The sequence below is a fragment of the Mastacembelus armatus genome, chromosome 13, assembly GCF_900324485.2.
Source record: "Mastacembelus armatus chromosome 13, fMasArm1.2, whole genome shotgun sequence".
Taxonomy (NCBI): Eukaryota; Metazoa; Chordata; class Actinopteri; order Synbranchiformes; family Mastacembelidae; genus Mastacembelus; species Mastacembelus armatus.
In genome coordinates, this window is record NC_046645.1 from 12,297,429 (window position 1) to 12,316,361 (window position 18,933).

The following is an 18,933-nucleotide window of genomic DNA, read 5'->3' on the forward strand; positions in this document are numbered from 1 at the left end:
CCTCATCTCCACTCTGCCTATTGCCCCCTTCCCTTCCTAGCCACCATTCTGCAGGGTTCCATAAGTCTTGACTCACACAGATGCTATGGGTGAATATACATGAGTGGACGACGAGGGGGGTTACTTTTCCAAAGTGCTAGCGTAGGATGCAACCATTCCTCTACACCCGTTATTTCCAGGCAATCGAGGGAGAGGAGTTTTTTGCTTGATTTGGAATAGCTTAGAAATCAGTGCAGGTCAGGAATCTTTTACATGGTCATGATGACACAGATTTCACATTGCGTTTGCCAGAATGACTGGTTAATTTTGTAATATCTGACCCGACCATTCCCCAGTACAGGAAACTTCTTCATTTTCTCCTCAGGGATCAAGAAATCACTATAATTTTTGACTTCTAGCTCACTAGCTGGCTTCTGGACCCATACCTGGAGTGCATGGAGACAGCTCTGGAAACCCTGAGGAGATGGGAAATAAGGGAGCTGTTTCTTACCCTGATGACCTGAGGCAGGAGTTTTCCCCAAGGCAATCTTACATCAATCGCATCGGTCTACTGATGCCTCCCTCACTGAGACGTGAGGGTGTTATGACTGCCCAGTCAGCAGCACGCATAAACGGGCGAAAGAATGTGGGTGTGGACCCCTGCCATAGGGACTCTTTCAAATGAGCCGTGCCAATCACAGCGGTTTAACTGTAATGGGGCAGGCTTTACGCTCCCGTCGTCCAATCAGATTTAACCCTCAGGGGTCGACAAACACGAGTGTTTTGTGGCATCTTCTCCTGATAATGCTGAAATGAACTTAAATTACTCTGTCAGTCTTGATCGTACAGATAAGAGCAATATATCATTAGAATCTGTAAAAGGTCTACTTCTATTTGTAAACACTCATAATAGCAATAAAACCAATCCATATGAAAGCAAGGAGCGGTACGGTTTGTCCTCTCTCACCTCATTATAGCTAATGTGATTCCACCTCGCACTGAGCACACTGTTCATATGGAAATAATCTGAGGTGAGCCAGATAATTATGTGCACGCCTCCGAGAAGTGGCATAAAATTTCAAGCTTCATTATAGAATTTACTCACTTTTTCTGTGCGTTTGGAGGATGGCACGTTGTGCAGGTGAAGAAGCATTTTGTATGGTTTCGGACAGTAAAAAAATTTATTTTCTTCTCGAACTTGACAAAATCTTGCACATACACACTGACTTGTTCGGAACTTTGCTCTATGCCAGCTCCAACTGTGTATTCTCATGTGTTTACAACAATAACAACAACAGTGATTCACTAGCATCCCTGCGCTATGGTACACCATTGACTTATCTCACTGTCGGCTTTGCTCACGTCATATCGTTCTTTTCTCTGATTGGTTTATTCTGTGTCCATTAGCCTGCCCCCTGGAAGTCGATCTCAGCCAAAGCGATTCCAGACTAATTCTTTGTGTAGAACAGAAAAGAGTCTGGCTGGCCAGACCAATGAATCTCATCCAATATTGATGTCAAAATATAAAGAGATGAATTCTGTCACATTTTAGATTTTTTACTTCTATTTTTTAACACAGAATGAAAATGTAATTATAAATGAAACGATATCTTAAAAGGATATTCACAAAATTTCAAGATAACATAATACTAACAACATCAGAACAAATGCAAAATAAAGTAAATTTTGAAGTTTGGAACAACAAGAAGATGAAATGTTTATATCCTATTTCCAAACCTCAGAAACTGTACTAGGATTAATTTTTGTTCATCAGATGTTTCTTGGTGTTCTTCTCTGGCTTAAACAAAATGATGAAACACTTTGGAGTAAATATACACAATATTAGCCCAAAACTGGAGGCCAGAATGGCAAATATCTCCACAGCCACAGTAAACTTCCCAGGAGAGCTGACATATGCTGGGATAAAAGTGATCCAGACTGCACAGAATATCAGCATGCTGAAGGTGATAAACTTGGCTTCATTAAAATTATCAGGCAGTTTCCGGGCCAGGACAGCTAACACAAAGCAAAAGACAGCCAGCAGGCCTATGTACCCGAGCACAGCCCAGAACCCAATAGCTGAGCCTAACGCACACTCCAGGATGATTCTTTCTTTGTATATGGTGAAGTTTTTCATTGGAAAAGGGGGACTAACAATCAACCAAACAGTACATATTAAAACTTGGATAAATGTAAATAATATTACAGTCATTCTTTGCTGGGTAGGACCAAACCATTTCATGACATTACTACCTGGAAGTGTAGCTTTGAAGGCCATTAACACCACCATAGTTTTCCCCAGAACACAAGAGATACAGAGGACAAAGGTGATCCCAAACGCTGTGTGGCGCAGCATGCAGGACCACTCAGAGGGTGCTCCAATGAAAGTTAATGAACATAAGAAACACAGAGTCAGGGAGAAGAGCAGCAGGAAGCTCAGCTCAGAGTTGTTGGCCCTGACAATCGGGGATGTTCTGTGTTGAAAGAATATAGTCGCTGTTATAATGGCCAGACAGGCACCACCAACTGAGAACGTAGCCAGGATGACTCCCAGGATCTCACTGAAGGAAAGAAACTCTACAGGCTTGGGAAAACATGTGTCTTTCTCTGCATTAGGCCAGAACTCATTGGGACAAGGGAAACAATCAGTGGAATCTGAAAATATAAATCAAAAAGGACCTTTAGCAGTCACATCATTGATGTGGTGATATACATGAGAAAACAATGGATTTTACCTGTAGCATTGCTAATCTCTCCCTCAGGACATGGTACACAATCATAACAGCAGATGGGTTTTCCTTTCTGCAGCACTTTATGAGTTCCTTTAGGACAGCTGTCAGTGCACACTGACACAGGAACCTGACGGACACAATACACAATGACAGAATCACACAGATATGCAGTTTTGATACAACAGCTGATATGACTCAGTTCACCAATGTTGAATATATCTCTGTTCCTCACTTGTGTCCTGCCTTCCACCCAGGTGATGTTCCTGTTGATATGGAACTCCTGGCCCAGTGGCAGTGATGCATCATATTGCCCTACTGTCACAAACACAATGCTGCCACTCTCACTTTTCTGCCGGTTAACCAGCTCATATGTGGCCACAGGATCCCCATTGGCATCAAATGACACAGGATAACCATTTTGGGAAAAGTTTACTTTCTTCAGATGAGTAAGAACCTGTGAGGACAATGAGTGAGGAATAGCAAAAAACTGTGTAAAATAAATAAGAATAGTTCTTAATTTCATAAAAGTGACATCATTGCTAAAGAAGGGTATTGGCCTCTTCAATTATTCACTTTAACTGACCTGTTTGGACTCTATCCTGCTGAGTCTGTCACACTGAGAATTAGTCTCCTGACACACTGCATTATGAATGGCATGTGCTATTGCATAAACAGCCTTGTACACCATGTTAGTGATTCGGAGCTGAGATGTGTCAGTGTACGGGTTCTGGAGTTTCTGTATGTCCTCAGTTCCATCACACACATTTTTGTCTGTGGCAGCACCTACAAACATACAGAGATTTTTAGTTTTGACAATTATCTACACATCCATTCTCTATTGCTTATCCTTCACAGTTGGACTTGACTGACACATGGGCTGAGATACAGAGACAGACAACAACTCACACTCACATTCACCAATTAACCTAATCATAATCTGCATGTGTTTGCACTGTGTGGGGGAAGTCAGAGTACCTAAAGAAAACCCCTGATACACATGTAGAACATGTAAACTCCACACAGAAAGACCACCTATAACCATCTTACTGTGAGGTGACAATGCTAACTAACATGTCACCATGTCACCCACTATGACTATCATATTACTTTAGTATTCATTTTTCTGTTTTTATATTTTGCTCTGTTACTGAATATTAAGGAGATCAGAATGTGATTTGCACAAAACTATATATGTATATTTTTCTAATTCTTTGTGAAACTTGTACACCATGCCGTTTTTAACTTTAGATATGTCAGCTCACATTAACATTAAAATATGAGTGATCTGAAAGTCATCAAGTCAACAGAATGACATAACATAAATAAAACATCTACACTAACTGATACATGATATTCATAATCTTTATTTATAATTTTTTCTGTAGACTGTTTTATACACCATTATATAAAGTGAGATTTTTCAGACATCCACCTTAGGTGGACTTCATGTCTTTTTTCATTACAGTCAAATAAAAGTTTGAGGTTGGTCTTAAACTACTTTATCATGAGGGTCAATTTAAGAATTCAACAAACAAAACAACTACAACACAGTATAATATAAAAAAGTCAGATGTCTCTCACTTTTTTCCAGTCTGCAGTTGAATGCACTCTCCCAGAACTCAGTAAGAATTGGGGAGGCTGCCACTTTAGTGGGAGAGAGATCCAACAGGAAGTTTCTCAGACCTGGGATGACAGATTTCTGAATCCCAAATCCGATGGCTCCATCACAGAAGGTGAAGTGATGCATGTCTGGGTGAGTTACCCAGGCCTCACTGCCTATCCACTGACGAGGTGGGGAAGGTTCACGAGACAGCTCCTCCAAAAGAATCTTCATGTCTCCAGATGCTGCAAATGCAACAACAACTATAGCTGTTGACCTGGAGACACATTACAGTGCATTTTATTATACCAAGGCAAGCACACATCTGTTTCAAATATTTCTTACAATGACCAACACAAAAAGTAGTTATTTTTTAGAGTTGTTGAATCTGAAGTATTCTCTCACTGAGTAGGCTATTTTTATTATATGCAAGCAACAAACATGAAAATGATACCATGTCAATTTGCCATAAAACCGTTACATATTTCTAGCTTCGTTTTTTCTTTGTGTCCATATGTCTGTGTGTATGTGTGTGCACACAGGACAAGAACACAAGCAAAATCAGAGATGTAGAAACCTGCGGATAACATCAGCCACTCTCTGGATCCTGCTACGTGGGTTGGTCCGATAGAAAGATTCAGAGTATTCAACACAGATCCCCTCTTTGTGTGCTGCCTCCAGAAAAGATGCCATGCCATTATTTCCATAATCTGAATCTGACCGGACAGCACCTATCCAAGTCCAGCCAAAGTGTTTCACCAGCTTGGCCAGAGCAGCAGCCTGGAAATGGTCACTGGGAATTGTTCTGAAGAAACTTGGGTACTGACGCTTATTGGATAGGCATGCACAAGTGGCAAAGTGACTCACCTGAAGGAAACAAAAGACAATACAGTATAATTCTGTAACAACAGAGTAAAAAAAAAAAAAAAAATCCAAAACACTTACTTGAGGAATATTAAAGGATCCAATGATGCGTGAAATGCTGATGGATGGTGTGGAACCAGTTTCACCAACAACAGCCATCACCATACCAGATTTTGAGCAGTTGTCACTGGTATAAAACTCAGGGTCCAGACCATTAGAAAGCTGAAATGCCACATGCACCGCCATGGGCACTGAGGCACATGAGTCATAGATCTGATAACCGAGCCTGATGCCTGGGAGCAGTTTTGTACTGTTGTTAATCTCCTCGATGGCAAAGACCATTGCACGTGAAATGCGCAGTTCACGGGTGGCAATGCTGCACAGAGATACTTATATTACTGTTTTGATGCAAAGTACATGATAAAGATAATTCATAATTTTATAAGTAAATACTAAAAGCAGGAGAAATGCTATTCATAGCTTTTTGTTAGTACACATATGGTAATAACATAAATTAAATGAAAACATCTGTCCCACACAACAAAACCACTTCTCCCCCCTTACTTACCTCCCTGTGCACTTCAGTGGCTCAGGCACTGTGGTGTAGTTATGCTTCACTGCGTGCATGTTATAGTGTATAGAGAAAACACCCCCCAATAACATAATCACCATCCATTGAGAAGGCAGAAGGAAGTGTGGTACCTTGCAGTTTACATTTCACAGATAAAGCCTCAGCACTGACCCCAGCAGCAGCTCTAATCTCTGTGCACCCATCACTTTGTTTCAGACCATCCCCACAACCATTCAACGTAAGAGCTGAGTTCAACCCATAAAAACACAGAGCCAACCTCAGACCAATAAAGAGAAAAGAGATCTCCATCCCAAAAGTGCATGTGAACATTAGTGCGTTTTTAGTGGTTTATATAGCTTTTCCGGTAATCCCTCCTTCTGCTGTAATCTTTCAAAAGACAGAGGATGTCTTTTCTAAGTTTTTCTGTCTTTAAGTTCAAATATTTTATTTTGTTGGGCTGTATGTAGGTTGCACAGTATGGTTACTATAGTGTGTGCTGTATTTTACCAATTTAATTATCAGTTATCACCCACTTTTTCTTTTTCTCCCGATTGGGTGGAACTACAGAACACTTTACAACCAAAACAATCACACAGTGCCTGTATTTTTGTTTATATCTGTATGTCCATCAGAGCTTGTTTGCCTTTGTTTTGTTTAAACTTGTTTTCTTTGTGATTACAAAGCATATTGAGAGCTTCATTTCATTTCAGATTCATTTCAGATTCATGAGTCAAATACCTTGTGTGTCCAACAGATTTGGCCTATAACCATGATGGTGACTCTTTGTTTTAGCAAACATTGTACTTAGGGTACAAGGGTTTATTTTATTTTATGTTATTTTATATCTGTTTTTGTCTTTTCTACCCAATAGGTTATTGAATTGCAAGATACTAGTATTGTACTGTATGTTTTTAGAAAATATTAAATAAATAAGTTTGTTAAATGACAAAATAGTTAATTCAATTTTTGTGTAGCCAAAGTTCTGTCCATCTGAGATGCAGCTGTGCTGTTCCTCATGGGCCCCATCCCATCCTCACAATAGTGCACTTATGTAAAAATTGTCAATGCCCCCCTAGTACAGGCCCCATTTCCAAACCAAAGGACCTCAGTCATGTCCACATACTGTAGATCCCATACACACTGATTAGCCACAACATTATTAACGCTGGCACGTAAAGTGAATAACATTAAAATTTCAAAGTCTGGCTTAGGTCTCTAACCGTCACCATTTGTGTCTGTTCTGCAACTAGCAAGCCCACAAATCTAAAGGCCCCAGCCTCCACCTTTTCGCCCATTATTCACATAAACGGTCTGACAGCAATGGGTTTTTCCCAACATCCCTAACTTAGAGAGTGCTTTGCAGCGAAGTACTACCGCACCCTCCCCCTCCCTCCCAAGGATGGGTTAACAGTAAAACTAGTGGGCGGGTACCACCAGGCCACCTAGCCAGCAGCCGACCCCGAGGCCTAGCTCCCAACTGTTAATAAAGAGGTTAACGTTTGCGTGTATTTGGGTGTACAATAAATGTTCTGTTACTGTTGCTAAGGGCATTTTTTTTCTTCTGTGGTACAGCTGACCCCTGCCGCTCATAAGGCAGCCATGGCAGTGTTTGCACACGCATCCCACCACGCTGGTGAGAGCAAGCATGCCAAGTACAAGCAGCACACATCCTCACCCCACTTTCACATCTCCACGCTTATCTCAGCTGGGCCCTCTAGAGGCGGCTTGTCCACAAGAGAACCCGTAGCAATAAAGGGTGTTGTGGCAAAAAACCTTTGGGTGACCAATAAAGAGAGTGCAGACAGACTGTCTTTTTCAGAATATATTTCTTGCAAGAAAGGACCAGAACACACACTAGAACACAATCAGAGTCTTCCCCAGTTGCTCAGCTCCTACTGGGCTCAGGCCGCTACTTAAACAGACATGTGAAGTGAAAGTGAAAGTGAAAGTGAAAGTGACTTAACTGGCCAAGTATGGTGACCCATACTCGGAATTTGTGCTCTGCATTTAACCCAATCCCAAGTGCACACACACAGCAAGTGAACACACACACCGTGCACACACACCCGGGGCAGTGCAAAGTAAATCAAATAATCATTCACATAATCAGATACAGAGTAGACACAAAGTTATTCCCTAATAAGGCTATTTTCCAAAATCCTATATTTTCATTCGATAGTTAACCCTCCATTCTGGGTGTGCTCTGTTATACTTGTCCCTTCCTCACGCCTAGTGTCCTAAGGAACCTTTCTCCCAGATACTCCTCACCAACATCCTTAAGAACACTGTGTCCCTTTGTACCAGACTATACTAGACTATACTAAACATGAGATATGACTATGAAAACACATCAGCTCCTTAGTAAACTCTGTGAATCAACCTGTAAAAATCAAGAATACAGTGACACCTGATAAAAATCAAAATCGGTTGTCATATCCCCGAAACTAGGCTTCCGGTTCGGGGATTTTATTTTGAAGGGACAAGGGGAAATGTTTTGGGTGCTCTGTCCTGAGCTTGGTTTGATTACTGATCTGTGTCACCTGCGGACCTGGCTTAAGTAGCAGGGATCGTGGGGACACAGATCGCCGGATTGTTTGTTCGCATTACTCCCGTGAGGATTCACGTTCCGGCAGTATATGCTCGGTGGTTAATTGTTTGCTTTGATCGGAGGAATCATCAGCTTACGGCAAGTGACTTTTCATTCTTTTCGGTGACTGTGTTAGACCCTTCTCGAGGAAGCCGATTAGCTCCCGGCACTACTGGAGATCGGAGGAGTCACCAATGTGACCAGCGTTTTTCTGTTCTTTTGGTTAAGTGGATACGGCTCGGAGGAGCTAGCTATGGACCTTGCACTGTACTATCGGACCCACGGAGAGGAATAGACTCGGCGTGGGGGACGCTTTCTCTCTAGTGGATTACTATTTTGACTGTTCGTTGACACTAAACAGGCACCTATTGTGCTCCCCGCTCCGGAGGAGGTTCAGGTGCGAGAACTGTTTCTGTTGCTGTGTCTTTCCTTTATTAACCTGGTTCTCTTATCTGTTTCCTGTTTTCCGAGCCTGGAGAGAGCCCGGCCTCTGGTAGGCCCCAGAGGGACCCATACACCGTCAGATATTGCTCTGCGGACCCGAGACGGACATATCACCTCCATCTCCGAGAACCAGCCCGGCTGTACCGGTACTGGCCGTCGGAGAAACCACCACCTGCCGACTCTTCTTGGATCATCACTCATCACCATTGGCCTTCAACCACGATCCACATTTCATTCATTGTACTGCATTTAATAAACCTTGGTATACTCTGCTTCAGTGTCCTGGGTACTTGTGTTAGACGGGGTTGTGATCCATACAAATTGATACACAAATCATGACATCGGTAAGAATAATCAATCATTGAAAATCATTTTTCGATTACATGGGTCAGTGTCTCCACACACCAACCTCATCTCCACTCTGCCTATTGCCCCCTTCCCTTCCTAGCCACCATTCTGCAGGGTTCCATAAGTCTTGACTCACACAGATGCTATGGGTGAATATACATGAGTGGACGACGAGGGGGGTTACTTTTCCAAAGTGCAAACTTCTTCATTTTCTCCTCAGGGATCAAGAAATCACTATAATTTTTGACTTCTAGCTCACTAGCTGGCTTCTGGACCCATACCTGGAGTGCATGGAGACAGCTCTGGAAACCCTGAGGAGATGGGAAATAAGGGAGCTGTTTCTTACCCTGATGACCTGAGGCAGGAGTTTTCCCCAAGGCAATCTTACATCAATCGCATCGGTCTACTGATGCCTCCCTCACTGAGACGTGAGGGTGTTATGACTGCCCAGTCAGCAGCACGCATAAACGGGCGAAAGAATGTGGGTGTGGACCCCTGCCATAGGGACTCTTTCAAATGAGCCGTGCCAATCACAGCGGTTTAACTGTAATGGGGCAGGCTTTACGCTCCCGTCGTCCAATCAGATTTAACCCTCAGGGGTCGACAAACACGAGTGTTTTGTGGCATCTTCTCCTGATAATGCTGAAATGAACTTAAATTACTCTGTCAGTCTTGATCGTACAGATAAGAGCAATATATCATTAGAATCTGTAAAAGGTCTACTTCTATTTGTAAACACTCATAATAGCAATAAAACCAATCCATATGAAAGTAAGGAGCGGTACGGTTTGTCCTGTCTCACCTCATTATAGCTAATGTGATTCCACCTCGCACTGAGCACACTGTTCATATGGAAATAATCTGAGGTGAGCCAGATAATTATGTGCACGCCTCCGAGAAGTGGCATAAAATTTCAAGCTTCATTATAGAATTTACTCACTTTTTCTGTGCGTTTGGAGGATGGCACGTTGTGCAGGTGAAGAAGCATTTTGTATGGTTTCGGACAGTAAAAAAATTTATTTTCTTCTCGAACTTGACAAAATCTTGCACATACACACTGACTTGTTCGGAACTTTGCTCTATGCCAGCTCCAACTGTGTATTCTCATGTGTTTACAACAATAACAACAACAGTGATTCACTAGCATCCCTGCGCTATGGTACACCATTGACTTATCTCACTGTCGGCTTTGCTCACGTCATATCGTTCTTTTCTCTGATTGGTTTATTCTGTGTCCATTAGCCTGCCCCCTGGAAGTCGATCTCAGCCAAAGCGATTCCAGACTAATTCTTTGTGTAGAACAGAAAAAGAGTCTGGCTGGCCAGACCAATGAATCTCATCCAATATTGATGTCAAAATATAAAGAGATGAATTCTGTCACATTTTAGATTTTTTACTTCTATTTTTTAACACAGAATGAAAATGTAATTATAAATGAAACGATATCTTAAAAGGATATTCACAAAATTTCAAGATAACATAATACTAACAACATCAGAACAAATGCAAAATAAAGTAAATTTTGAAGTTTGGAACAACAAGAAGATGAAATGTTTATATCCTATTTCCAAACCTCAGAAACTGTACTAGGATTAATTTTTGTTCATCAGATGTTTCTTGGTGTTCTTCTCTGGCTTAAACAAAATGATGAAACACTTTGGAGCAAATATACACAATATTAGCCCAAAACTGGAGGCCAGAATGGCAAATATCTCCACAGCCACAGTAAACTTCCCAGGAGAGCTGACATATGCTGGGATAAAAGTGATCCAGACTGCACAGAATATCAGCATGCTGAAGGTGATAAACTTGGCTTCATTAAAATTATCAGGCAGTTTCCGGGCCAGGACAGCTAACACAAAGCAAAAGACAGCCAGCAGGCCTATGTACCCGAGCACAGCCCAGAACCCAATAGCTGAGCCTAACGCACACTCCAGGATGATTCTTTCTTTGTATATGGTGAAGTTTTTCATTGGAAAAGGGGGACTAACAATCAACCAAACAGTACATATTAAAACTTGGATAAATGTAAATAATATTACAGTCATTCTTTGCTGGGTAGGACCAAACCATTTCATGACATTACTACCTGGAAGTGTAGCTTTGAAGGCCATTAACACCACCATAGTTTTCCCCAGAACACAAGAGATACAGAGGACAAAGGTGATCCCAAACGCTGTGTGGCGCAGCATGCAGGACCACTCAGAGGGTGCTCCAATGAAAGTTAATGAACATAAGAAACACAGAGTCAGGGAGAAGAGCAGCAGGAAGCTCAGCTCAGAGTTGTTGGCCCTGACAATCGGGGATGTTCTGTGTTGAAAGAATATAGTCGCTGTTATAATGGCCAGACAGGCACCACCAACTGAGAACGTAGCCAGGATGACTCCCAGGATCTCACTGAAGGAAAGAAACTCTACAGGCTTGGGAAAACATGTGTCTTTCTCTGCATTAGGCCAGAACTCATTGGGACAAGGGAAACAATCAGTGGAATCTGAAAATATAAATCAAAAAGGACCTTTAGCAGTCACATCATTGATGTGGTGATATACATGAGAAAACAATGGATTTTACCTGTAGCATTGCTAATCTCTCCCTCAGGACATGGTACACAATCATAACAGCAGATGGGTTTTCCTTTCTGCAGCACTTTATGAGTTCCTTTAGGACAGCTGTCAGTGCACACTGACACAGGAACCTGACGGACACAATACACAATGACAGAATCACACAGATATGCAGTTTTGATACAACAGCTGATATGACTCAGTTCACCAATGTTGAATATATCTCTGTTCCTCACTTGTGTCCTGCCTTCCACCCAGGTGATGTTCCTGTTGATATGGAACTCCTGGCCCAGTGGCAGTGATGCATCATATTGCCCTACTGTCACAAACACAATGCTGCCACTCTCACTTTTCTGCCAGTTAACCAGCTCATATGTGGCCACAGGATCCCCATTGGCATCAAATGACACAGGATAACCATTTTGGGAAAAGTTTACTTTCTTCAGATGAGTAAGAACCTGTGAGGACAATGAGTGAGGAATAGCAAAAAACTGTGTAAAATAAATAAGAATAGTTCTTAATTTCATAAAAGTGACATCATTGCTAAAGAAGGGTATTGGCTTCTTCAATTATTCACTTTAACTGACCTGTTTGGACTCTATCCTGCTGAGTCTGTCACACTGAGAATTAGTCTCCTGACACAATGCATTATGAATGGCATGTGCTATTGCATAAACAGCCTTGTACACCATGTTAGTGATTCGGAGCTGAGATGTGTCAGTGTACGGGTTCTGGAGTTTCTGTATGTCCTCGGTTCCATCACACACATTTTTGTCTGTGGCAGCACCTACAAACATACAGAGATTTTAGTTTTGACAATTATCTACACATCCATTCTCTATTGCTTATCCTTCACAGTTGGACTTGACTGACACATGGGCTGAGATACAGAGACAAACAACAACTCACACTCACATTCACCAATTAACCTAATCATAATCTGCATGTGTTTGCACTGTGTGGGGGAAGTCAGAGTACCTAAAGAAAACCCCTGATACATGTGTAGAACATGTAAACTCCACACAGAAAGACCACCTATAACCATCTTACTGTGAGGTGACAATGCTAACTAACATGTCACCATGTCACCCACTATGACTATCATATTACTTTAGTATTCATTTTTCTGTTTTTATATTTTGCTCTGTTACTGAATATTAAGGAGATCAGAATGTGATTTGCACAAAACTATATATGTATATTTTTCTAATTCTTTGTGAAACTTGTACACCATGCCGTTTTTAACTTTAGATATGTCAGCTCACATTAACATTAAAATATGAGTGATCTGAAAGTCATCAAGTCAACAGAATGACATAACATAAATAAAACATCTACACTAACTGATACATGATATTCATAATCTTTATTTATAATTTTTTCTGTAGACTGTTTTATACACCATTATATAAAGTGAGATTTTTCAGACATCCACCTTAGGTGGACTTCATGTCTTTTTTCATTACAGTCAAATAAAAGTTTGAGGTTGGTCTTAAACTACTTTATCATGAGGGTCAATTTAAGAATTCAACAAACAAAACAACTACAACACAGTATAATATAAAAAAGTCAGATGTCTCTCACTTTTTTCCAGTCTGCAGTTGAATGCACTCTCCCAGAACTCAGTAAGAATTGGGGAGGCTGCCACTTTAGTGGGAGAGAGATCCAACAGGAAGTTTCTCAGACCTGGGATGACAGATTTCTGAATCCCAAATCCGATGGCTCCATCACAGAAGGTGAAGTGATGCATGTCTGGGTGAGTTACCCAGGCCTCACTGCCTATCCACTGACGAGGTGGGGAAGGTTCACGAGACAGCTCCTCCAAAAGAATCTTCATGTCTCCAGATGCTGCAAATGCAACAACAACTATAGCTGTTGACCTGGAGACACATTACAGTGCATTTTATTATACCAAGGCAAGCACACATCTGTTTCAAATATTTCTTACAATGACCAACACAAAAAGTAGTTATTTTTTAGAGTCGTTGAATCTGAAGTATTCTCTCACTGAGTAGGCTATTTTTATTATATGCAAGCAACAAACATGAAAATGATACCATGTCAATTTGCCATAAAACCGTTACATATTTCTAGCTTCGTTTTTTCTTTGTGTCCATATGTGTGTGTGTATGTGTGTGCACACAGGACAAGAACACAAGCAAAATCAGAGATGTAGAAACCTGCGGATAACATCAGCCACTCTCTGGATCCTGCTACGTGGGTTGGTCCGATAGAAAGATTCAGAGTATTCAACACAGATCCCCTCTTTGTGTGCTGCCTCCAGAAAAGATGCCATGCCATTATTTCCATAATCTGAATCTGACCGGACAGCACCTATCCAAGTCCAGCCAAAGTGTTTCACCAGCTTGGCCAGAGCAGCAGCCTGGAAATGGTCACTGGGAATTGTTCTGAAGAAACTTGGGTACTGACGCTTATTGGATAGGCATGCACAAGTGGCAAAGTGACTCACCTGAAGGAAACAAAAGACAATACAGTATAATTCTGTAACAACAGAGTAAAAAAAAAAAAAAAAATCCAAAACACTTACTTGAGGAATATTAAAGGATCCAATGATGCGTGAAATGCTGATGGATGGTGTGGAACCAGTTTCACCAACAACAGCCATCACCATACCAGATTTTGAGCAGTTGTCACTGGTATAAAACTCAGGGTCCAGACCATTAGAAAGCTGAAATGCCACATGCACCGCCATGGGCACTGAGGCACATGAGTCATAGATCTGATAACCGAGCCTGATGCCTGGGAGCAGTTTTGTACTGTTGTTAATCTCCTCGATGGCAAAGACCATTGCACGTGAAATGCGCAGTTCACGGGTGGCAATGCTGCACAGAGATACTTATATTACTGTTTTGATGCAAAGTACATGATAAAGATAATTCATAATTTTATAAGTAAATACTAAAAGCAGGAGAAATGCTATTCATAGCTTTTTGTTAGTACACATATGGTAATAACATAAATTAAATGAAAACATCTGTCCCACACAACAAAACCACTTCTCCCCCTTACTTACCTCCCTGTGCACTTCAGTGGCTCAGGCACTGTGGTGTAGTTATGCTTCACTGCGTGCATGTTATAGTGTATAGAGAAAACACCCCCAATAACATAATCACCATCCATTGAGAAGGCAGAAGGAAGTGTGGTACCTTGCAGTTTACATTTCACAGATAAAGCCTCAGCACTGACCCCAGCAGCAGCTCTAATCTCTGTGCACCCATCACTTTGTTTCAGACCATCCCCACAACCATTCAACGTAAGAGCTGAGTTCAACCCATAAAAACACAGAGCCAACCTCAGACCAATAAAGAGAAAAGAGATCTCCATCCCAAAAGTGCATGTGAACATTAGTGCGTTTTTAGTGGTTTATATAGCTTTTCAGGTAATCCCTCCTTCTGCTGTAATCTTTCAAAAGACAGAGGATGTCTTTTCTAAGTTTTCTGTCTTTAAGTTCAAATATTTTATTTTGTTGGGCTGTATGTAGGTTGCACAGTATGGTTACTATAGTGTGTGCTGTATTTTACCAATTTAATTATCAGTTATCACCCACTTTTTCTTTTTCTCCCGATTGGGTGGAACTACAGAACACTTTACACCAAAACAATCACACAGTGCCTGTATTTTTGTTTATATCTGTATGTCCATCAGAGCTTGTTTGCCTTTGTTTTGTTTAAACTTGTTTTCTTTGTGATTACAAAGCATATTGAGAGCTTCATTTCATTTCAGATTCATTTCAGATTCATGAGTCAAATACCTTGTGTGTCCAACAGATTTGGCCTATAACCATGATGGTGACTCTTTGTTTTAGCAAACATTGTACTTAGGGTACAAGGGTTTATTTTATTTTATGTTATTTTATATCTGTTTTTGTCTTTTCTACCCAATAGGTTATTGAATTGCAAGATACTAGTATTGTACTGTATGTTTTTAGAAAATATTAAATAAATAAGTTTGTTAAATGACAAAATAGTTAATTCAATTTTTGTGTAGCCAAAGTTCTGTCCATCTGAGATGCAGCTGTGCTGTTCCTCATGGGCCCCATCCCATCCTCACAATAGTGCACTTATGTAAAAATTGTCAATGCCCCCCTAGTACAGGCCCCATTTCCAAACCAAAGGACCTCAGTCATGTCCACATACTGTAGATCCCATACACACTGATTAGCCACAACATTATTAACGCTGGCACGTAAAGTGAATAACATTAAAATTTCAAAGTCTGGCTTAGGTCTCTAACCGTCACCATTTGTGTCTGTTCTGCAACTAGCAAGCCCACAAATCTAAAGGCCCCAGCCTCCACCTTTTCGCCCATTATTCACATAAACGGTCTGACAGCAATGGGTTTTTCCCAACATCCCTAACTTAGAGAGTGCTTTGCAGCGAAGTACTACCGCACCCTCCCCCTCCCTCCCAAGGATGGGTTAACAGTAAAACTAGTGGGCGGGTACCACCAGGCCACCTAGCCAGCAGCCGACCCCGAGGCCTAGCTCCCAACTGTTAATAAAGAGGTTAACGTTTGCGTGTATTTGGGTGTACAATAAATGTTCTGTTACTGTTGCTAAGGGCATTTTTTTTCTTCTGTGGTACAGCTGACCCCTGCCGCTCATAAGGCAGCCATGGCAGTGTTTGCACACGCATCCCACCACGCTGGTGAGAGCAAGCATGCCAAGTACAAGCAGCACACATCCTCACCCCACTTTCACATCTCCACGCTTATCTCAGCTGGGCCCTCTAGAGGCGGCTTGTCCACAAGAGAACCCGTAGCAATAAAGGGTGTTGTGGCAAAAAACCTTTGGGTGACCAATAAAGAGAGTGCAGACAGACTGTCTTTTTCAGAATATATTTCTTGCAAGAAAGGACCAGAACACACACTAGAACACAATCAGAGTCTTCCCCAGTTGCTCAGCTCCTACTGGGCTCAGGCCGCTACTTAAACAGACATGTGAAGTGAAAGTGAAAGTGAAAGTGAAAGTGACTTAACTGGCCAAGTATGGTGACCCATACTCGGAATTTGTGCTCTGCATTTAACCCAATCCCAAGTGCACACACACAGCAAGTGAACACACACACCGTGCACACACACCCGGGGCAGTGCAAAGTAAATCAAATAATCATTCACATAATCAGATACAGAGTAGACACAAAGTTATTCCCTAATAAGGCTATTTTCCAAAATCCTATATTTTCATTCGATAGTTAACCCTCCATTCTGGGTGTGCTCTGTTATACTTGTCCCTTCCTCACGCCTAGTGTCCTAAGGAACCTTTCTCCCAGATACTCCTCACCAACATCCTTAAGAACACTGTGTCCCTTTGTACCAGACTATACTAGACTATACTAAACATGAGATATGACTATGAAAACACATCAGCTCCTTAGTAAACTCTGTGAATCAACCTGTAAAAATCAAGAATACAGTGACACCTGATAAAAATCAAAATCGGTTGTCATATCCCCGAAACTAGGCTTCCGGTTCGGGGATTTTATTTTGAAGGGACAAGGGGAAATGTTTTGGGTGCTCTGTCCTGAGCTTGGTTTGATTACTGATCTGTGTCACCTGCGGACCTGGCTTAAGTAGCAGGGATCGTGGGGACACAGATCGCCGGATTGTTTGTTCGCATTACTCCCGTGAGGATTCACGTTCCGGCAGTATATGCTCGGTGGTTAATTGTTTGCTTTGATCGGAGGAATCATCAGCTTACGGCAAGTGACTTTTCATTCTTTTCGGTGACTGTGTTAGACCCTTCTCGAGGAAGCCGATTAGCTCCCGGCACTACTGGAGATCGGAGGAGTCACCAATGTGACCAGCGTTTTTCTGTTCTTTTGGTTAAGTGGATACGGCTCGGAGGAGCTAGCTATGGACCTTGCACTGTACTATCGGACCCACGGAGAGGAATAGACTCGGCGTGGGGGACGCTTTCTCTCTAGTGGATTACTATTTTGACTGTTCGTTGACACTAAACAGGCACATATTGTGCTCCCCGCTCCGGAGGAGGTTCAGGTGCGAGAACTGTTTCTGTTGCTGTGTCTTTCCTTTATTAACCTGGTTCTCTTATCTGTTTCCTGTTTTCCGAGCCTGGAGAGAGCCCGGCCTCTGGTAGGCCCCAGAGGGACCCATACACCGTCAGATATTGCTCTGCGGACCCGAGACGGACATATCACCTCCATCTCCGAGAACCAGCCCGGCTGTACCGGTACTGGCCGTCGGAGAAACCACCACCTGCCGACTCTTCTTGGATCATCACTCATCACCATTGGCCTTCAACCACGATCCACATTTCATTCATTGTACTGCATTTAATAAACCTTGGTATACTCTGCTTCAGTGTCCTGGGTACTTGTGTTAGACGGGGTTGTGATCCATACAAATTGATACACAAATCATGACATCGGTAAGAATAATCAATCATTGAAAATCATTTTTCGATTACATGGGTCAGTGTCTCCACACACCAACCTCATCTCCACTCTGCCTATTGCCCCCTTCCCTTCCTAGCCACCATTCTGCAGGGTTCCATAAGTCTTGACTCACACAGATGCTATGGGTGAATATACATGAGTGGACGACGAGGGGGGTTACTTTTCCAAAGTGCTAGCGTAGGATGCAACCATTCCTCTACACCCGTTATTTCCAGGCAATCGAGGGAGAGGAGTTTTTTGCTTGATTTGGAATAGCTTAGAAATCAGTGCAGGTCAGGAATCTTTTACATGGTCATGATGACCCAGATTTCACATTGCGTTTGCCAGAATGACTGGTTAATTTTGTAATATCTGACCCGACCATTCCCCAGTACAGGAAACTTCTTCATTTTCTCCTCAGGGATCAAGAAATCACTATAATTTTTGACTTCTAGCTCACTAGCTGGCTTCTGGGACCCATACCCTGGAGTGCATGGAGACAGCTCTGGAAACCTGAGGAGATGGGAAATACGGAGCCTGTTTACCTTACCTGATGACCTGATGCAGGAGTTTTCCCCAGGCAATCTTACATCAATCGCATCGGTCCTACTGATGCCCTCCCTCACTGAGACGTGAGGGTGTTATGACTGCCAGTCAGCAGCACGCATAAACGGGCGAAGAATGTGGGTGTGGACCCCTGCCATAGGGACTCTTCAAATGAGCCGTGTCCATCACAGCGGTTTAACTGTAATGGGGCATGGCCTTTACGGCTCACCGTCGTCCAATCAGATTTAACCCCTCAGGGGTCGACAACACGAGTGTTTTGAT

At 42.2% G+C, this 18,933-nt stretch overlaps 1 protein-coding gene and 1 pseudogene across 1 annotated transcript; both read right to left on the minus strand.

Moving 5' to 3' along the window:
• Positions 1-1,735: 1,735 nt before the first annotated feature.
• LOC113125182 (extracellular calcium-sensing receptor-like) lies at positions 1,736-5,893 on the minus strand (annotated as a pseudogene).
• Positions 5,894-10,717: 4,824 nt separating this feature from the next.
• LOC113124403 (extracellular calcium-sensing receptor-like) lies at positions 10,718-14,872 on the minus strand. Its single transcript, XM_026297187.1, has 8 exons — positions 14,724-14,872; positions 14,238-14,532; positions 13,870-14,159; positions 13,274-13,569; positions 12,277-12,476; positions 11,926-12,147; positions 11,697-11,820; positions 10,718-11,616 (listed from the first exon to the last, which is right to left on the minus strand). Exons 1-8 carry the CDS (start codon positions 14,828-14,830, stop codon positions 10,718-10,720), a joined length of 2,433 nt encoding a protein of 810 aa, XP_026152972.1. The 5' UTR covers positions 14,831-14,872.
• Between the last annotated feature and the right edge of the window lie 4,061 nt (positions 14,873-18,933).